This window comes from Engraulis encrasicolus, chromosome 18, assembly GCF_034702125.1.
Source record: "Engraulis encrasicolus isolate BLACKSEA-1 chromosome 18, IST_EnEncr_1.0, whole genome shotgun sequence".
In the NCBI taxonomy this organism is placed as follows: domain Eukaryota; kingdom Metazoa; phylum Chordata; class Actinopteri; order Clupeiformes; family Engraulidae; genus Engraulis; species Engraulis encrasicolus.
This window is the reverse complement of record NC_085874.1, coordinates 5,063,812-5,086,227: the sequence shown is the minus strand read 5'-3', so window position 1 is coordinate 5,086,227 and position 22,416 is coordinate 5,063,812. Positions and strand designations below refer to the sequence as shown.

General features: G+C 41.6%; 1 protein-coding gene and 1 long non-coding RNA gene across 4 annotated transcripts in view; both read left to right on the top strand.

Annotated features, from left to right (window-relative positions):
• LOC134468918 (adhesion G-protein coupled receptor G5-like) overlaps positions 1-13,771 on the top strand; it is a 31,609-nt gene extending 17,838 nt beyond the window's left edge. For all 3 annotated transcript variants that reach the window (XM_063222850.1, XM_063222851.1, XM_063222849.1), the window contains 4 exons: positions 1-94; positions 9,927-10,095; positions 10,987-11,113; positions 13,559-13,771. The exon at positions 1-94 is cut by the window's left edge and continues 3 nt beyond it. In XM_063222850.1, the coding sequence (XP_063078920.1) occupies positions 1-94; positions 9,927-10,095; positions 10,987-11,113; positions 13,559-13,650 (482 nt within the window). In that variant the 3' untranslated portion in view covers positions 13,651-13,771. The remainder of the gene's footprint in view (positions 95-9,926; positions 10,096-10,986; positions 11,114-13,558) is intronic.
• On the top strand, positions 3,115-6,445 carry LOC134468360 (uncharacterized). Its single transcript, XR_010038774.1, has 5 exons — positions 3,115-3,206; positions 3,890-4,042; positions 4,766-4,824; positions 5,183-5,278; positions 6,147-6,445. It is a non-coding gene; the product is annotated as an uncharacterized LOC134468360 (long non-coding RNA).
• Positions 13,772-22,416: the final 8,645 nt, after the last annotated feature.

Genomic DNA, 22,416 nt, shown 5'->3' with positions numbered 1-22,416 from the left:
TCCCTGCTGTCGTGGTGCTGCTGATCTTCCTAATTGACAGAGATGCCTATGGACTGGTCGCTATCCCCTCTGAGTCCAACAGCACAGTATACATGTATGGCGTCAACACACACTACTGCACATGCTGCCCTACAAAGGCAAAGTGCAGTAACTATGCTAACAATTTAGAAAAAGGCCTTCAATGCATTGGTATTAAGTTGGATATTGTAGTTACTGTAAATTGGGTGTATCAACATCTCTAAAACAGGACACATATCGACCTTAAAGGGACACTCCACCCATTTTGCATTAGGCTTTCCATTGATAGACACCCAGTCATACTTTTGAATGGTCTTTCAAAAATATCTCAATTCCCCCTGAGATTGGAGAAATCCACATTCATCTCTTAACACTTCCTATGTCAATGATGTAAAAATGGTCATTTTGCATCATCGACATAGGAAGTGTAACCGCAGAGATACACCAGCGGCGACGCGACTCAAGCGACAGAGTGTAGCAGCAAGCGATACGAGAGACTGAGGAGACTAGAGTATGTCCGTACAGGCGGAAGGCAAAGCATTCAAGCATTCCCATTGGCTGTGGTCACTGACCTCTATACAGTCATTGGCTGTCGCGGCTTGTCGCCGAACCGCGTCATAAAAAGTTGAAAAGATTTCAACTTCAAATTGTCGCGCTCGGCGCGCAAATCGCTCTAGTCTCCAGAATCGCTTTTGTCTCTCGACTCAATACAAAGTCAATTACTTCCGTCGCTCGACTCGCTCAGATCGCCGCTGTTGTATCTCTGCGGTAAGAGAGGTGGATTTCTGTTGAGACTACAAGCCTTTTTCCCACCTTTTCAACCCCGCCCATAGGGGGTTGGACCTAATGCTCTAACAGACCTATCACAGATCAGTGTCCCAGTGCTTTTGAAATCACTGGCATTGAGGCTCCAGTAAGCAGTGTTGCCAGATTGGGCTGTTTCCCACCCAATTGGGCTGCTTGGGATGGCCGTCTGCGGGTAAAAATGGCATTTTACAGGAAAACTCGCCCAATCTTTCCCATCGACATCAATAGAATTGGGCGGGATTTAGTGCTTCCAGGCGGGTTTTGAGCATTTTTTGGGCTGGAAATCATCAGCCTCATCTGGCAACACTGCCAGTAAGTCACTGGCATAGCTGGAAAGGAGAAGCTGGAGCACACTGCAGCTTAATTTTCAAGACTTTCTTTTGTGCACACACCCGACCAACGTTTCGGTGTTGCTACACCTTCTTCAGAGTCAAATGATAGCAAGAGAGAGACACACATTTCAGGACTTGACATTCACAGGTGATCCCACTTGGTTTGGCTAAATTGGTCTCATCTCATTGCAGGTAATTGACCCCACCCCCCAACACCAGGACAAGATTGCAGACAATTAGACAGAGAGGCTTTATGGAAAGGCATTTTGGATTCATACTCTAAATTCAGTGGAGTAGGCGAGTACATTTAGGGTTTAACCCCCAAAAAAATGATACAAAAGGTTTTTTTATGGATTCTATTACTATTGGACCTGCTAAATGACATACTAAAAATCTAGTAAAATCTGACTTTGGGAAATGAGTTTTTTCAACATGGCTGCCATAGGCTTATTATAAGGGTCAAGAGACACTCCAGGTGAATAGGCCAAAAAATGTAGCTTGCCGATATCACCATGAAACTTAATCCAGTGATTACTCACATATTTGTGAGAAAAAAATGTATTGCAAGTTTTCTGAAATGTTATGTTTTAATATGGTAATTGGACTATATCTAATTAACCCTTTGAGGAGTACCATCACAAATATGTGATTAGAATTTTGCCCAAATTTTGAGTTCTCATTATGATGTCATAATGTCTTTGTGAGATTTTTAACACAGACGTCTATGGGAGCTGTAGAGTGTTCCAGTAAAATTCTAGAAGAACCTCTAGAAATTCCTTACTCCTCAAAGGATTAAATATGCGTTAAATTTCAAAATGCAAAAACTCAAAATCTGAAAAATCCAAGCTCAAAATTACTCTTTTATTTTGTTTCTAGTAAGTCAGAAGATAGAAGAGATTATGGACATCTCTTTTTGTTTTGTAGTAAATCTAAAAATCTTTGTGCAGACACACCAGCTAGCATTTTTTTTCAAAACATGATTATTTAACATCTCTCTTAGATAAATAATTGAGTTTTATGTGTCTCAAGTTCTTCCAGACATTCTTTGAGTCTGGTGGTATCATTCTTAGCATGTATCAAGGGCAAGGTCAGCTGTCCTCAAATCATAGCCTCTCCACAGAGGTGTCCTAAGGGCTGGTGCTGGGACTCCTATTTGCCATGTACACCACATCACTGGGCCATGTTATCTGTTCTCACAGCTTCTCATACTACTGTTACACCGATGAAGCACAGTTACTTTGTGCCAGATGACTCCACGGTCACACACATTTCCGCTTGCCTCTCTGAACTATCCACAAGTATGAAGGAATGCAACCTTCAGTTGAGCCTCATCCAAATGCACTGCTGGTGATCCCAGCCAAAGATTTAGGTTGCCATGATATCGAGCTCAATATGGATTCTGCTACTGTTGCCTCAAATAAGGCCACAAGAAATCTAGGTGTCATTGTTGATGACCATCTATCATTCTCTGACCACATAGCCTCAGTTTCCCAGTCATGTCCTCTTTTTCATGCCCTAATTGAATACAAGGCCCTGACCCTTGCCTATGAAGCTACAACAGGCCCTACTCTGGCTTACCCAAAAGCTATGCTAAAGCCCTATGTCCTTTCAGGACATTGTCTGTCTCCAGTACCAACCGTTTCACCTTGCCCTCTACTTACACATGTAGTGGCTCCTGTCTATTCAGTTCAGCTGCTGAAAGACCCAAAATACCATTACACCGTAAAAAATAGAATTACGCATTGTTCAAGTAATTACATGTTCACAATTGAATGGACAGGAAATATGAATTATTATTAACCAACAGAAAAATCCACATCAAACCGATAGGTTGCATCTCAGTGATATGTGAATATAAAATAGTGAATATTGCAAATTGAAAATACTTAATTGCCACAACTGTTTATTCAGCGCATGCGCTTCTTGGCCACGACACAGGGTTGCCTGTCAACATGGGAAGGGCTGGCAGTGGCAGGCAACATGTGTTCCAGTTCCACTCCGGTTGAAGTTTTCTCAACTTTGTTTGCAGGATGGCCAAATTTCGAAAAGGTACGTTTTTAACAGGCTGTAAGCAAGTGTACAACATTGTGTCCTGTTAAAGAAGTAATTTAACATGTCTCTGTGTGTTTTTATGAATGACAAGATTTCGTTTCACCATGTGCTAGTTTTGAACCAGTGTTTGCTAATGGGCTAGCTCATATGGCATTCATGTTAGCTAACTGTCGAGCGAATTCCTGCAGGAATGTTACGGACCGGCTGTTTGTTTATCTCATTTAAAAACTGTCAATGCATCTGTGGTACAGTATATGGCCCTCTTATTTAACCAGCGCGGTATTTCTGATTTCAATTTGTGGCATGTAATGGTTACAAGCTGACCGCATTAGTCCAATGCCACACTGCCAATCCACCTGGAGTAGCCATGTCATTTACTGGTAATGGTAACATTAAGGACTCAAAGTTTCTGTTATCATAGTCTGTGTTTTTTTGTTACTGTTCAGCTGTTAGTAGGCTGAATAGTAGCGTGCGTCTGTGAGGCTGTGTATGCTATTGCACACGTTTGTCTTTTGTTTTTGTTCATGCATTCACTTCTAACTTGTGCACATCAAATGAGCTAGCAATTAAAAGTAATCTTCATGCAATGTTATGTTGGTATGCTATGTGGCTCCTAGCAAAAGGCTTTTTCTTATGGATGCTAAACTTATTTCAAAATATCCTTTCTGATTATGTTTCAGATAAGAGCACCACATCTCCCATGTTCTTCAAGCACTGTGGTTTCTCCTTAGACCAGGACAATCTTCCCTGAGTGACACCAGGAGCTTCACCATAGGAGACCCCAAAAGGGAGTTGTGCCTTAAAGTCACGCCTTGTAAGATATCATCACAAAGGTGCGCTTTAGCTAATTTAGCAGTTGAATTTCATATTCAAATGTGAATGTTGTGCTTTTTTCAAGAAATATGTTTTAAAAGGGACTTTTCAAAAAAAAAAAAACAACACCTAGAAAATCAACATTAGAGGTGCACTGCAATGATTTTAGTTGTTCATTTGCAGAATTCAGGCCACCCATTCACAAATTTTAGCTTTTTTAACAAATAGTCAACACTACTATTACATTGCAAGTGTTCATTATAAGGTGGGAAATTTGCATTTTACATGCATGAAAAGGGGGGGGGGTGCTCTCCATGGTTCGCCATTTTGAATAGTTTATTAATATTCAAGAAATATTAAATTTGGCAATAGGCAGAAAGGTTTCAATGAGCAGCATAGTTGCAATGCCTACTCTGGCCACAATCTTACACAGTGCACCTTTAAGTGTTCTGGTGTTTAAGTTATCAGATCATAGCTTACTGCTTAAAGCCATGTGTCCTGATTTTATCTTAACCCAAAACGTCACATAATTGAGCATCCATACCTCGTACGCTGTTATGGTCCTTTAGTGGAACTATATGTACATAATATTCTCAAGGCATGATTGTCACAGTTGGGCATTGCTTGGCTAAGTATTATTCTTGTTGCTTGCCATTATAGGTTCTTGAAAGTAGAGAGCAGTGTCTATGTTAAAATCATGGTTGCTGGCATCAATTAATTGAATCATTACTGTCCTTTGACAGCTGACCTTGTTGGGGGAAGGCTCTGGGTGACGCTGAGGACACATTGTTGACGGATCATGGTGAGTCTTGTGTTATTGCCAAATAAGTCATAAATTCTAACTCTATAAATGTGTTTGTGTATAATTTATTGCACTGCTACATAAAATGAAGGGAACACCTAAACAATGAAATGCAACTGTCAGTCAATCATACTTCTGTGATCCCAACCTGTCCAGTTAAGCAAAATGCATTTTGAATCCATTTTGCTTACTGTTCCTTTCTAGCTGAGTATTTCGTTGGAACAGTATAGTTGCTGGGGAAAATCTTTTAATATTGGAGTAGAAAGAAAATTAATAAGTGAAACGATTTTTGCTATAAAGAAGTGTTTGAACTCTAACTCTGACCAAACTGATGTTTTTTCTTGCTTTTTTGACATAGACCTCTGACATCCTCAGGCACCGCAAAGATGCTGCTCTTCGAGGACTTCCAGTATTTCTCTGTGAGGACCCCAAGGAACTTTTCAAAGAGTGCCTTGTAAGTAGTCATTAGCATCAGACAGGAACTTTTTCCAACAAATCATATAATGGCATACAGTGCCTTTATGTTTCATACTATGTACATTATACTCATGCACACTCAGACTGAAAGTGTGCTGACATGCACGTAGTACAGAGTAATAGAATACAATAGAGAATAGAACTGGAGATTTAGTCTAAGATGGGGTAATGAATAGAGGAGGGGTGGATGTCTTTGTTGATTCACCTGTGGCACCTCCCTAAGGGCAACAATTCAAACTTCAGTGATGAGGTAACTACCATTGATCGGGTGGGGGGTAAATGAATAGAAATTCAGGGGGTTGAGTGGCAAAGACTGAATAAGTGAGTGAGTTTGTGTATGTGGTGGTGGTACTGGCATTTCTCCTGGCATCCCCTCCATGCCCTGGACACTGCCGGGGGACATAGCAAATCTTCTTGCCACACATTGATGTGCCACCTTTGACAACCACTAGCTGAGCAACTTCAGTGGATTATACTCTGCCTCATTTAAACCTACATTGCAGAAGAAGGGGGTGAGGTGAGGGTGGAATGGTCTGTGGATGCCACCTGCTGAAAAAAACTATTTCTGGGGCATACTTTGGTTATTACCTCCAATTGCTACTCATTGGTTGAAATTTACAAACTGTAGACAAAATGAATTCACAGTGATTGCTTCCTTGCTGGTAGGTTGTCAGGGAGTTACATTGCTTTCGGTTTGATGTTCCCTTTATTTGTATAATAGTGTCATGTAATGGGACCCAGCCCTATGAGTTTCACCATGAGTAGGTGGTACAGGAGGGGGCACAGCAGATTTACAAAGTCAATGTGAGAGTAAAAATACTTTTTTGTGCTTTTGTTGTCTGCAGGAGGCCGATGCAGATGGTGTGGCTCTCCAGGGTGTGGCTGTGGGCATTCTATATGTTCGTGAAGACTGTGGTCCAGGTACATCTACGCGAGTGCAAAACATTGCCGTCATCCTCGAGGAGAGTTGTTTTGCAAGATATCCCAGATACCCCAACTGCTCTGGCATACCTTTTTGGCTTCCTTTATGCCCTGAATATCTCCTACCCAAAGGCTCTGAAGTATACCTTCGATACTTTGCAAAATGTCTTCATGGAGATTTGTCTCAAATGTACACGGCGTGTACAATCTCTGAAAAACAAACTGGCACTGTAAGACTGCCGGCGAGGCTGTAATGTCAAGTTCCCATGACTGCCTATGTTCTCACAATGTTGGAGTATGGCTATATTTCTGAGGGAAAAAATGTGGATGACATTTGAACTTAGCTTATACTGTAAGACTGAAGACGAGGCTGTATTTTGAAATGTGTGGTGGTTACATCAAGTTCCTTTGATGGCCTATGCTCCCACGGTGTTGGAGTATGACTACCTTGTATTTCTGAGGGGAAAATGTGGAAGACATTTTAACAAACTTGCACTTGAAGAGTGAATACAAGGTTGTATTTTGAGATGCATACTGGTTACGTCAAGTTCCCCTTGATGACCCATCTTCTCACAGTGTGGAGTATCGCTGAGTTTTACCTCCTTACTTGGGCTATACTAGCCTGGTTCTCACCGATGGTGCGGGTGTGTACACAAACCAGCATCTGGTAGCGTTGCCATTAACATGCTCTTCTGGAGTCGAAAATAAATGGTGCATTTATTGCAATTCACCACCAACATATTTCAACTCGCCACCAACAAATTCCTCCAAAAATGTTTTCGGTTAATCTCTAGAGTCAATGTGAGCAGCCGTTGATCTTTAAGCAACAAGTGCTCCGTTTATTCTCTACTCGAGAAGAGTGTGTTAAGGGCAGCGCTATGAGACGGATGTGTGTGTAGCTCCACTCCACCGGGGTGCTCCGGAGCTACACTTGCGCACCGTCGGTGAGAGGCAGGCTAGAGGTATACTGGCCTTCAAAGGCAAAGTGCAGTAATTGAGTTCAAACTGAGAAGGGTGTTCATTACACCACCTTTTATGTTGCAAAAAAGACTAGCGGTCCAAATGTGTCCCGTTTTCAGAGATTTTGCCATGTCAAATTTGAAGTAACTACAACATCCAGTCTTAGGCCTTTTTCTCAGTTTGAATGTTAATGTAATTACTGCACTTTCCCTTTGTATGGCGGTATAGCAATTTCCCATCATTATCCTTTCTTTTACATTGTTTTATTTACCAGACATGTTAAACCTTATGTTACTTAGGTGCAGGGCCATGTTCTGAATTGGCAAATGTGTATTTAGGCTGTGTATGGGTCAATCAGTGTCTCAAACTTGTAGCTTGTGTTTCAGAACTAGTAGAGAGCAAGTAGATATGAATGGCATGACACCCCAATTACAACTGCACTTAATATTGCAGCTTGGTCTGTGAAACCAAATTTAAGTTCTGAAGGGCCAAATTTTGTTTAAAGACACTAAACCCCATTTAGCCTTCTATTTCCTGCTTAAAAAGACAGAAAATGGTTATGCTCTTAAATTGTATGAATACTTTTGATTCTGTTCAAAAGTACTTGTTGAAATAAAAACAAAATCAAAGTGTGAAGTTTGTTGTACATTATTGAAATGTTGTGAATGTCTATTCAGCAAAAGGACTAATCTGTGCTGGTATAATGAGGAATTGAAAATGGACTTAATTAAGAATTCTTAATAAACTTTACAATGTTATCATAGTTGAGATTATCATGGGAACATCGTTGGCAGAACGTGCCGACTGTTCAGTAGAAAGACGAATTTGTGTTGGTAGAATGAGGAAATGAAAATTGACTGAATTAAGAATTCTCAATAAATATGACGGTGTATTCATAATTGAGATTATCATGGGAACATCGTTGGCAGAACGTGCCGACTGTTCAGTAGAAAGACGAATTTGTGTTGGTAGAATGAGGAAATGAAAATTGATTGAATTAAGAATTCTCAATAAATATGACGGTGTATTCATAATTGAGATTATCATGGAAACATTGTTGGCTAAACCTAAAATTCTAAATGCAGAAGGTTGCCCTGTTTTTTTAAATAGTCTCAACTATTTTTTTTTTACAGTGTAGTGACACCATGATTCATCACTGATGATGTGCCCTGACAAACAGCACATGGATATTATCATAGCAGTAGTGTCTTTATCCACCCAAACAGCATTCCAAACAAACAGATCCTGAAAACATGTTAGTTCATGCCAATGTAATTATCATGTAGTAACCTTTATTTTTAAAAACTTTGATCTTGAAAATGACACCTTTCCTGAAGTCAGATTTTCCTAGATTTTTAGTATGTTATTAAGGACACTTAGAGGTAACGAAATCAGTTGAAAAACCTTTTGTATCAATTTTTTTGGGGTTAGGTCTTTTTTTTGCATAGATGTACTCGCCTAGAGCCTCAGGGCATAAATGAGGAACACATTTATTTGCTATTTGCTCTCTGTAACAAATTGTTCCAGCATCGCGGCTGTGGTCTTCTAATAATTGTAGCTGTGGTTTTATTGACAATGTTCTTTGTGTATTGTTTTTTTTCACTTTTTTATTTTGTTTTGGGAAGTTGGCAAGCTGCCTTATTGTCTGCAATCTTGTCCTGGTGTTGGGGGGTGGGGTCAATTACCTGCAATTGAGGCAGTCGGTTCATATGCAAAATAGGGAGGCGGAGCACTCGGAGGGTCACAGGCAGCCTCAAAATGAATGGCAGTGAACGAGAAGCCAGCGTATTGAAGGATAAAACTCGCTGTTTTCAACTTGTAATCGTCCGGGGAAACTTCCCTCAAAGTTCACAGCCTGCCTCGTGAATTCAGGGAAATGACAAAAAAGTGGGACAAGCATACGTGCATCCAGATGACCACGAGCACTTGTAGAATCCACAGTCCCCCCCTATCAGCTCAATGAGATCAGACCAATTTAGCCAAACCAAGTAGGATCACCTGTGAATGTCAAGTCTTGAAATGTGTGTCTCTCTCTTGCTATCATTTGAAGGTGTAGCAACACAGAAACGTTGGTCGCGTGTGTGCACAAAATAAAGTCTTGAAAACTAAGCTGCAGTGTGCTCCAGCTTCTCCTTTCCAGTGATGTCTGTCCCACTGTGATGCACCTGCAAGCAGGGTTGCCAGATGAGGCTGATGATTTCCAGCCCAAAAAAATGCTCAAAACCAGCCTAGAAGCTCAAAATCCCGCCCAATTCTATTGATATCTATGGCTAAATTTGGGCGGGTTTTTCTGCTAAATGCCATTTTTACCCGCACACGACCATCCTAAGCAGCCCAAGTTTTACTTGAGTAGGATTCAGGCAAAGTAAAGATAGCCTACTTTTACCTACTTACTAAGCTGGGCTTGTACCACCTCATGTTCATTACTTAAAAATGTCACTGAGCCACATATCAACTATGATACTGCATACTTAGTAGACTATTGTTTTGTGTACACATATTATATCTGGACATTTAATCTGATATTTTTGTGTACAGCATGCAAGTTAAAACAATGCAAATCCATGTGATATGGAATGACTTGCTTTAGGAGCTATGAATCTGCTATGGATGAGGCAAACACATTATTGTACAAAAGATAATGTTTGTGTGTTATTTATTGTGTTTACCTGTGTGTGTGTGTGTGTGTGTGTGTGTGTGTGTGTGTGTGTGTGTGTGTGTGTGTGTGTGTGTGTGTCTGGCAGGTGTTACGTGCGTAACGATACTGTTAAGTGGGTGAGTGTGTGTGTGCCAGTGGCACTGCTCTTCCTCTGCAACGGTGCCGTGCTGCTGGTGACGGTACATAAGTTATGGCGCATGCGGGCAGATGGCGCCCCCTCTGGTGGGAAGTGGAAGGACACCTGCTGCATCATGGTATAATACATACGGTATAATATGTAGCCCAGGGATGGGCAACCTGGATTTATCAGTTACAATCCAGTGTCACATATTCCAAATGACCTGTTTTTACATGTCCAGGTTGATCAGCATGGTTGAATTGGCTAGGTATAACCAGGTCAATTGGAATATGTGGCACTTGATTTTAACTAAGGAATTCATGATGTTCCTAATGTAGTATATAAGACTTTCACTGCCTCTCAAAATCAAGAGTGCATCCCTTGGTAGTGCCACAGTCTTGAAGTCGTACACTCACAAGACGAGCCTGAAAGCCTCACAAGCATTTCAAACCATCAAGTATGGCATAGGCTTGGAAGCGTGGAAGTGAAATTATAGCAGTTTCGTCTCAGCTGCTACCGACGTATTTTTGTCACTGTTAAACTGTAAATACGATCTTTTGGCAGCATTTTTTCTTGTGGTGAAAACCTCATAGCAAAACTATGAGAATGTTCATGTGCATTTATAACAGTAAAGCTACCAAGGGCAACAAGGAACAAGGCCCATTACAATTTTGGTGACGGTAAGGTTGTAACATAGGCTCTGCACAAAGGGGTTAAACAGACATTCCCACTGCTGTAATAAAAAAACCTAGCGTGAGTGTAGAGTGAAGAATTCTGCATATTTTTGCAGCAAGTGCAATCTTAAAAACTTCTACGAATCGAGGGTATGTGATTTGCTAGAGTTCTGAAGGATGCTTGAGTTTGGAACAGTGTTTTGTTGATTTGCGATGATGTGGAATCTGTGAAAATCCACTGTTTCTTGTACAACCCAAGCAGTACTCTTGACTTTGAGAAATGGTGATTGAGACAGTATACGTATATTATAATTTATGTATGATGCATTATGCGTGGTGCCCCCTCTGGTCAGGAGTGGAAAGACGCCTGCTGCATCATGGCCATCTCCTGCATGCTGGGCCTGACCTGGGCCATTGGCCTGCTCAGCTCCCTCTCCCTCACCGCCACATACCTCTTCTGCATACTCAACTCCCTACAAGGTAGTGTGTGTGAGTGCGTGTGTGTGCGTGTGTGTGTGTTTGTCTTGTCTTGTTGATCCCAATGACTGTATTATATGTATGGATTATGGTTTATGGATATTGTGATATCATAGCAATGTGGTATTTTGATGTCATGTAATGTGATTCAAAAATTCTTTGATGTGCCACGCCATGGTCATGTAGTATTACAATAGGTATGTATACATGGGCACTTCTGATCCGATTAGAATAGGGATATTTTTCTACTCCGATCAGGAATTCCCTTGTATACGGCCCAATCGGACTAGATTTCTTTGATCGGATCAGAATTCTAATCGGACTAGAAGAGGTGGTGTAGTCCGATCAGATGGTCCATGTATACACTCTATTCCACTTGGTTGTTTGTGACGCAATCGTGTCACATATTTTAACAAATGAAGCTCTGGTTATCCTAACATTTTAACGCCATATTGGTCGCTGAATTCCTGCAGAACAACTCTCTCCCACCAACCCTGGCTTCGTACTCTCATCCACAGACTTCTTTCTTGTTTGTGAGGTGTTTTAAGTGAACTGGTGACAACAGCGCGTCGGAGTGCCGCTGTTACGCACTTGCCCATAAGCGCAAGATTAAGTACAGCAGTGTCGCTTCCCGCTGCACTTTCAGAAAGACTAAAATTATAAATAAAGCAAGCGATACTTTCATGTTTATCGCAGTTTAAACCATATAGCCCGGCCTGTTGCTAACCACTGTCCCTGGTAGCCGCGCGTGGCAGGTATTCGAACGTTTGAGGTCAATGTAATGTATACACTTCATTCCGATCAGACTAATTGGATCAGATCTACTCCGATCGGTGAAAAAAGCGCCATATATACACAGCTAATGTCATGGCCATGTGCTATTGTGATACCATGGTCATGTGGTATTGTGATGTCATGATCATGTGGTAATGTGATACCATGGTCATGTGGTATTGTGATGTCATGGTTATGTGGTTCTGTGATGTTATGGTCGTGGGGTATTTTGTCAGAGACTCTAAGGGCCTCTGCACATTGGCTCCGACAAAGTTCGGAGCACTGCTCTGCCAAAGTTCGATTCCATTGTTTTCAATACAACCCGGCACAGCGGTGCCGATGTCGGCTGGCGATTAGGGACGAATTCTATTTTGTCGGAGCCACCCATTGGTTATCCATGCTCTGCTGTGGTAAAATTGGGTGCGGGGGTCAGAATTGTGTCGGAAGCGAACCGATGTACGGAGGCCCTAAGAGTATAATAAAATCTCTTCCAGTCGCTCTGTTTTGATGTTGTGATGTGATAGAATGGTCATGTAATAATGGTGATGTCATGGTTACTATTCAGACAATTATCTGTCCAGACACTTTTTTTCTATTAAGGGTTATTATTTCTATGAATTGTTTTCAAGGGTGGACGATTCTCCTAATGCTGACATTTCTTTCTGGGTAAAACTAAAAGTTTAAACATTTATTTATTGGCAGGTTAGGGATCAGGCATGGGGACCACACATATTGCATTCTTCACTGCCATGTTAAAGTGATACTGTCCCATTTTTTGAAATAAGCTGATTTTACACCTCTCCTTGAGTGAAATGGTTGAGTGAAATGTTTACCTTTCTCCTGTACTTCCTGCCGTTCTCTGGGTATGGCAGTGCAAATTTTATCTCCAAGCTAGCAATTAACGGTGAGTCCTATGAGACCAGCTGGCGGCTAACTGGTCTCATAGCGCTCAATGTTAACTGCTAGCTCAGAGGTAAAATTTGGTCAGGGTGGACACAGTTTGAGATCGATTTGGATTCGAATCAGAGAAATGTCCACCTTATGTAATTGAGGTGGCACCTCCTAGTCAACGCATCAGTTCGGGTATGGCAGTCAAAGCACGATCAGGGGCGTCAGCTGACCCAATGTTATACAGGGGCACATTATAGCACCGAAAGATAATGCAAGCGTGCGAAGCGAGAGAGCAAACAATTTTTTTTGCAGTTATAGCTTGTAAATTAATAATGTTATTGCAAGTAGTGCATGTGCGCTATTTTGTGCTCATTCTGTAGATTACTCCATAGGCCTATGGTAAACGTGAGCTAAATTCTAGCAAGGTTGCTGTTCAAGTTACAACAAATCAATACCCAGGCATGTGCCCCTGTAAAATAGGTCTGGCGACGCCCCTGAGCACGATACTAAACTGTGACTAAGCTCTGAGCTAAAAGACCAGTCCAATAGCTCAGCGCTACCAATACTGTATGAGTGTTTGGAAGGGAGGTTTACTAATGTTCGATGCTTTCTCTCCTAGAGAAATATCTGTCTTTGCAATTTTGATGGGCAGATAAATGTCTGGTGGGAGAATTGTCTGACATCCGTTGTGGTCTTGAAATCTTGCTCCACCTCCGCCATGGTCATGTAATATTGCTACGCCTCCGTCGTCATGGTAATGTGATATTGTTCCGTCCTCTGCAGGTGTCTTCATCTCGATCTGGTTCCTCGCATCACAACGCTCCCAGAGCGAAGACACACCCAGCAGCACCAACACACATACACATACTACATAGACACACTCACGCACACGCACACACACACACAAACATCACAATGCTACCAGAAGCATGTACACGCACAGTGTCTCACATGCATGCACACACACAAGCACACAATATGTACACACACACACACACACACACACACACACGCACACACGCTCGCTCGCTCGCTCGCACGCACGCACACACACACACACACACGCTCGCTCACTCGCACGCACGCACGCACTCATGCACACACACACACACACACACACACACACACACACACACACACACACACACACACACACACACACACACAAACACACAGATCTCTGTACATGCGCTGTACATGCAAATGCAGTTACCTTCCAAATGGAGGCTTGGGCTCCAATCCCTCTTTACATAAGGACAAGAAAGGCAGAAGTTCCAGAATACATTTTTTTAATGCTAATACTTTGTATATTGCATTCTCCCTCCCTCAAAGCAACTTATTTTGCAATAAAATAGAACACCCGCAGTACTGAATGCCAGGTCCACCATCAGACCCACCTCATTAGAGAATGAAAATGGAATGCCAGTTTTGATATCTGCTGGAAGGAAGACTATTACAAGGCACTGGTTGCAGCCAGACGTGCCCACCGTGGCAGAATGGACAGACATTGTGAACGATATACTTGATGGAGAAAATTACTTTCCCACACAGAATGCAGGGGGGAGGTTTGGGGAGCTATGGGTGGGATGGGAGGTTTAGGGGAGATGTTGATGTGTATCTGATATATTCTGTTTTTTTTTTCAGTTTTTTTCTTGTTGTGTTTGTTTTTCGTTAGTTATTTGTTGTTCAATAAAAAAAACAATAAAAAAGAAAAGAAAATGTAATGCCAGACTGTAATCCTTGTGTTTATTTGAATAAAATTAAAGAAGATGTTACTACTACAAAAAACTGTGTGTGTGTGTGTGTGTGTGTGTGTGTGTGTGTGTGTGTGTGTGTGTGTGTGTGTGTGTGTGTGTGTGTGTGTGTGTGTGTGTGTGTGTGTCATGCAGTTGTTACTAACTAAATAAAACAACTGGGTCTATTCAGAGCTCTTTGGCACAGGAAGGTCAGTGGAAACATGATGTCATAAATTCAAATCTGCCTTTACAGTACGGTACCTCCTCCAATTCTGACCATTAAACACACACACACCTCCTCCAATTCTGACCATAGCAGTCATTAAACAGACACACATACGTACACACACACACACACACACACACACACACACACGCACGCACACTTTTACTATCGTACCGACAACCCAGTTGCTGATTACAGAAAAAAACTGTAAAAACTCCTGCACATTGGTGATCTCATAGCTATTAATTTGTTATTTATTTTACATGTTTATTTGTATGTTTTTTTATTTTATTTATTTATTAATTGTTAAATTATACAGTGAGGAGAATAAGTATTTGATCCCTTGCTGATTTTGTTGGTTTGCCCACTAATAAAGACATGATCATTCTATAATATTAATGATAAAATGTATTCTAATATAGAGAGACAGAATATCAAAAAGGAAATCCAGAAAATAACTTTGAAGAATGTATTTTAATTGATTTGTATTCCATTGAGGTAAATAAGTATTTGACCCCTCTAATCAAAGAAGACAAAATACTTGGTGGCAAAGCCCTTGTTTTCTCATACAGCGGTCAGATGTTTCTTTCAGTTAATGACAATGTTTGTGGATATATTAGAAAGGACTTTTGTCCACTTTTCTTTGCAGATCATCTCTAAATCACTTAAGTTGTATGACTGTAGCTTGCCAAATGGGAGCTTCTGTTCCCTTCACAGGATTATTATAGGGTTAATGTTTGGAAACGGTCTAGGCCACTTCATGACCTTAATGTGCTTCTGCTTGAGGTACTCCTTCGTTGCTTGGGCTGTATGTTATGGATTATTATCATTTTGGGAGGCCAATCCATGACCCACCTTCAGTCTAGTGGTGGTGGGAAAGAGGTTGGCATGCAGCATTGTACGTTTACATGTCTCCTTCCATCCATTTCTTGACAATGTGAAGTTGTCCTGTGTCTTGGCCAGACAAACAACCTCAAAACATAATGTTACCACTTTCATTTATGATGTTGGAGAAGGTGTTGTTCTTGGGATCATAGGCGGCATTTCTCTTCCTCCAAACACATCGAGTTGTGTTAATGCCAAACAATTTGATTTTGGTGTCATCTGATTCCAGCACCTCCCAATCATATCCTAATCCAGTTTGATGTTCATTGGCAAACCTCAGGTGAGCCTGAACAGGTTCCTTCTGAAGCCTGGGTACCATACATGCACAGCAGGATTTCAATCCGCTGTGGTATCAAGTGTTTCCAATAGTTTTCTTAGTGATTGAGGTCCCAGCTGCCTTGAGATAATTTCCTAGCTCCTCCCATACAGTTTTAAGGTGCTTTATCTCCTTTTTTCTGGTTATTAAATTCCCACAAGGTCAAATCTTGTATGGAACCAGAGACAGGCCTAAGATTGATGATTGATGATCGTTTTGTATGTCCTAAAATTGGGAAGAAATGCACCAACAGTTTGCTCTTTAATATCCAGGAACCCATTTCAGCCTTGTTGAGTTCTAAAATCTTGTCCCTGACATCCTTTGACAGCTTTTTGGTCTGTCCCATGTTGGCGAGTTTAGTTTGATTGATTGACTGATTCTATGGACTGATTCTGCAGATTCAATGTGTCTTTTGTGCAGGTTACTATTAACAGGTGTGTTCAATTCAGATAACAAGTTGATTGGAAGTGTCATTTGATCTGCGGGATCAGAACTCTTAATGGTTGGCAGGGGATCAAATACTTATTCCCTCAATTAAATATAAATCAATTATTATATATTCTTTAGAGTTAATTACTGGATTTTCTTTTTGATATTCTGTCTCTCCATATTAGAATACATATTATCATTAATATTAAAGACTGATCATGTCTTTATTAGTGGGCAAACCAACAAAATCAGTAAGGGATCAAATACTTATTCTCCTCACTGTATATTTTATATATTGTTAATAGTCGGGGGGCGCTGTGGCGCAGCGCGCTAAGCCCCCCACATTTGGGCTTGCATGCCCATGGGGACCCCGGTTCGAGTCCGGCCGGGGTCATTTCCCGATCCCACCCCGTCTCTCTGTCCCACTCACTTCATGTCACCATCTCAGACTGTCCTATCAAATAAAGGCATAAAAGCCCCTACACACACACACACACACACACACACACACACACACGAACACACACACACACCCCTGTTTGCATGGTGAGTGCCCTGCAGTGGTGCTAGCTGAGGTCTCATATGCAAAGGGGCAAGGGTTCGGGGTAATGCAAATCGCTGTTGAATTGCAGGTGTCAGGGCTCAGTTAGAACCTACTGCACTTCTGGCTCAATGATTAACTGAAGAAGCGGCCATTTCAGCAGCGCCAAGTAACATCACATCAGATGTCCTCCATTTCCTCATCACCACTCCTGACCATACACATACGTACACACGCATAGCCCTCGTAGAACCCAGATCCAGAGGATACACACACACACACACACACACACACACACCTGGAGCCATCAGAGACACAACACAGGTGAGTCCAAAACATAACATGGGTCACACTCGAATGTTACTATTTGATCAGACACTAGTCATTCAGAAATATGTGGTTAGATGTATAGTGGCAAGAACATTGGAGCAGATCAGGGTTAGAGCTATGTGTGTTTAGGTTGGAACTACTGTATGTGTGTTTGTCAGTAGTTTTGTAATGAGACTATATTTGTTCATTAGTAGTTTGGAATGGTACCATTGTGTGTTTGGTGGTGGTTTAGGATGTATGGTAAGATAGTACGTGTGTTAGTGGTTTGGGTTGGCGCTACGTTTGAGTGAGTTAGTGGTTTGGGTTGGGGGTCAAGGTATGTGTGTATGTCAGTGATTTAGGCCGGGACTACATTTCTGTGAGGGAATGGTCTAGGTTGGGACTGTGTCTGTGTGTGTGTGTGCGTGTGCGTGCGTGCATGCGTGTGTGTGTATGCGTGCGTGCGTGTGCGTACGTGTGTGCGTGCGTTCGTGTGTGTGTATGCGTGCGTGCGTTCGTGCGTGTGTGTGTGTGTGTGTGCCTGTGCAGGGCTGAATCAAGATGGCCTGGGTCCCCTTGGCTACGGCCCCCCTGAAAGGCAAATTTCAAGACAAAATGATTTAGTGTCACAATTACAAGATAAGAATTAAGTATATGATGTCTGTCAACAGTGGAGAGGAGTATTGAAAGTGTACTCATCACAACAGATGAATATGAATATGAATTTCCAATATAGCATCTTGTCAAACATGATGACATAGAGAGTCCTACTATAATTAGGGGTATATTTAATGTAGAGTAAAAAAAAATATCTGTATTTGTATCTGTACAATTTGTATCTGTATTTTGTTTAAAATAAATAACCTAGATGGTTTCATGGCATACATTGTTAAGTTTTAAAAATATTTGTATGAAAATGAAAATTTGTTTGTTTATTTTGTAAACCATGTTACAGACAAATGTGATACAAAAAATACAAGTGTGTGTGTGTGTGTGTGTGTGTGTGTGTGTAGGTGAATAAATTGAATAACTAATGTACACCAGAATGTAAAAAAAGAAAAGAAAAATAAAATATATATAAATAAAAACATATTCCCATTAGTTAAGAACTGCATTAGAATAATCTATTGCATCGTTGAACATCACTACTGTTATCGACATTATTATTTTATAAATGCCAGTGGGGCACTGACCCACAGATCTACGGTAGACTATGGCTGTGAAGGGGAGGGCACAGACAAGAATGATGTACGGGTAGGGGCCTTGGAATCAACCGATATATGGGGGGCCAACGTTTGGCAACCCCTGACGTAGGCTGTGATGTACTATTGTAGACAATGGTTGTATCAAGCTATTTGATAGCTGGTATTTATCGTTGCTGTATATAATTGTTTTAAACTATTTTACATTTATTTTTGTGTATTGAGCTATTTGATATTGTGTTTTGTCCTTTTCAGATCGGCAGGGGACAATATGTTTCTCCTTCCAGTGCTGTTGTTCCTGTCCATCACTAGTGCTGATTTCTGTAAGCATTAGCACACACACACACACACACACACACACACACACACACACACACACACACACACACACACACACACACACACACACACACACACACACACACACACACACACACACACACACTCACACACACACACACACACACACACACACACACACACACACACACACACACACACACACACACACACACACACACACAGTAAATATACAGTAAGTATATTAAGTAGCCTATATTACAGTAAGTATATACAGCACATAGTAAATCATAATTAAACATTTGTTTCAAATAATTTGTAAAGCTCATGGAAACTGACCAATTGTACTGATTCATTTATATATTTAAATAAAATAATAGTTCATTTAAAAATTGATTAATTAGTTTATGAAAGGTGGAGATGAGATTTCTGCTGCACTGCACAGCGACAATATTAATCTCATTACATTACATTACATTACATTGCATTTGGCGATTGGGCATTTGCCAAAGCAACTTACAATCGAGGACACAATCATAGCCAACATCACGAGCAGATACTGTACAAAGTGCACAGGAAATATACAAAACAACAAGTGCAGATGCAAAGAAGGGTTCGTTTTTTTCAGTTAAAGTGTTTATGAAACGAAAACAAAGTAAAGGAATTTGACCATTTCCAGGACAGATTCTGAAAGTTCTAAGCCTTGTGAATAAAATGGGATATTGTCTGGGTGATATTTTGTCCTAAAAGTCATGTTAAAACGTTCCCAAAAAGTGTTTTTTTGGTGACATGCAATTTTATGCAAATGATATGCGTGACATAGAAGGGGTGAGTTCACCTCATTCCACCTTGTTCAGATCAATGGCGGCTAGTACCAAAACAAAGCGCAGTGTCAAGCAGTGTGTTGCTGGAGGGCCGAACGGTGCCAGCTGCAAAAATGGCTACTTGACAGAAGGAATATCTTTGCACAAGTTCCCTTCTGTGAAGAATGATGGAACTGTGGCCGACAAGGAGAAGGCTAAATCAAGCAAGGCTCTGTGGATCCAATGCGTGGTTTTGAAGCAAGCTCGTGGTCACTGTTGTGCTCGGCACATTTCCACCCCTTGTGCTTCACCACAAATGTGGAGGTCACGGGCATGGTTGGACTGAAGAGAATGCTATTGCCTCAAGCAGTTCCAACAATTGACATCGCCGGCGTGCAGACTGAAACTGCCCCTGTAACTGCTCGGGCACGAAGACAGGTGAGTGCACTGCTTTGCTTTAGGCTACTCGTTTTACCTTGTCCGTCTGCTTTGTATGTTGTTTTCAGCAAAGGGTAATGCACATTACATGCCAAACCGATGCGAATGCTCTCGGAATATGCACTTTTTATTGATTGCCATTCAACTGGTCAATAAATTGGTTTTGGGAGGATATCCGCACATCAGCGTGGTGCTCTCAGTCGAGGACAGCCAACTCACAGATTGGGCTACTCAGGGCTTTTTCTGAACGGGGAAATAGGGGCGCTCCATCCTCATACCTCCGTGGGTGCACCCTCATACTTTTATTTTTATATATATATATATATTTGAGCGCCCCTAATAAATTTCTCATTCATGGGGGGGAACACCCCCCTTCACCCCCTGTGACCTGCCATGATGCTCCCTCATGCCAAAAAATCCTAGAAAAAGTCCTGCTACTGCTTAGCGAATAAACAGAGATGCACATAGCGTAGGCCTACTTTGAAGCGTTGATTGTTTGTTTTTAGTATTGTGGTGCACGTGTGGCTGACGTTTGGACACACCTCGTCCTCAGAGTCCGGCTGAGGGACACGCGACGCCTGTGACTTTGAGCACAAAAAATAATAATAATGATAAACGCTAAAAATATGCTGAGGACTCAGGCTATATAGGGCGTTTTTCCAACAGCCTAATGCCTCAGTTTTTTCTCTAGTTGATGATATTTTTGCATGTAGCCTACATGCATTTCAATCACACTATATCGCGCAATTGAATCAAAATGCCCCCCATTTGTCAACAAATACACACGCCATGTCATCTGTGGGTCATGGCAAAGCGCCCTTAGCAACCGTAACCATAAACAAAACGAACTGTCAGGCTATGTCAACAATTGTCACTTCGCCTGTCAGACATGTCACTTTCTGCAGATGTATCAGTGCCTCTGAAATAGATTTGTGCTGCTGTTTTTTTTCTCATGAGGTTGGATGTGTGGTTTTTCGACACGCTGATGTTTGTATCAGAATTTTGGTTCCTTTATAAGATGTGGGTCCATCAAATGTGTGTTGTTTTCTCAGATCGCCATACTAGCAAACCAGGGACTCCCCTCTATGATGTCACAGCCCAGCTCATTAGTCACACCAAATTTCACAGAATTCACACTTTGAGTTGCCATTTTCACAAGTTCCTCCAGGATGATTGGGTTCAAAGTCTCATCGATGCTATCAGAAAAAACAAGGCTTTAATGGGAATGACCGTTTGTTTTCGTTTCATAAACACTTTAAGTAGAGTGCACACACATACACATCATGTCAAGAGTCTGACCTGGGACTAGGGCAAGCAGTGTAGTAGATAGTCATGAAAGAGGAGAGTCTTTACTTGCTTTACTTTCTCGGCTGAAAGAGATGTGTTTAGTCTTGCTTGCTCTGGGAGACCGTACCACCACTGGGAACAACCACAGAGAACAATCTTGACTGGGAGTACATAGAACACGCAGGTGGCAGAGCCAGAGAGTTTGTGAGGAAAGCAGTTCTCTTCCAGCAACATAAGGCTTTAGTAAGTCATTCAGATAAACTGGGGCCGTTCCTGCGATGGTTTTGTACGCAAGGGTCAAGGCCTTATGCTTGATCCGGGCGGCGATCGGTAGCCAGATCTCACTGAGATACGGTGTGTGTTTGACAGTTAATTGTACATACTTGTATGACCAGAGGGTGGTTATCACCAGACCTAATCACAAGTGAGATATGCTCTGGAGACCTGCCTACTGGAGACTGCCTCGCTGAGGGTAGACTCCATGCTGTCTTTCAGATCGGAACAATTGTGTAAAGCAGCAAGGGGTTTCCCAGGCTAGTGTAGCCCTACAATATCCCATCAGTGTCATAATGTTGAGGATGTGAGGGTCCTTTAAAAGCCTTTAAAAGTGTATTAAATTTTCATTCATTTTTGTCAAATAAGGCCATGCTGTCTTTCAGATCGGAATGATCGGAACACCCCTGATGGCGACCTGACCGTAAGTAACATATCCACCTCTGACTGCAACTCGACCGTCAGTACCACGTATAACTGGACGGCTGGGTTTGAAGTGTTCATCCCTGACTGCAACCTGACCGTCCACATGAAGCTCAACTCTGTGGAGTGTGAGTGGATGGGCAAGCAGTGCTACATTAGCTGTTCAGATGACATGCTGGAATTTGACATCTCTGAGGGCCTTTGTGTGAACGCTACTCAAGACTGCCAATTACTCTTCATGCATGGGACAAATGGTAAGATTACCTACATCAGTGGTGTGCATTGGCACTGCCCTTACGATTCGATTCGAATCGATTCAGTCCGATTCTACGATGCATTGCAATGCGTTACATTTCTACTGAAAGCAAGGCACTTTTTTTCATAATGCCCAAGGCAATATAAGCAGTCAAATACTAAACAGCATTTTATTTGCTGTTGTTATGCATCAGTCCTGTAGTTTCCAATGCTTTGAA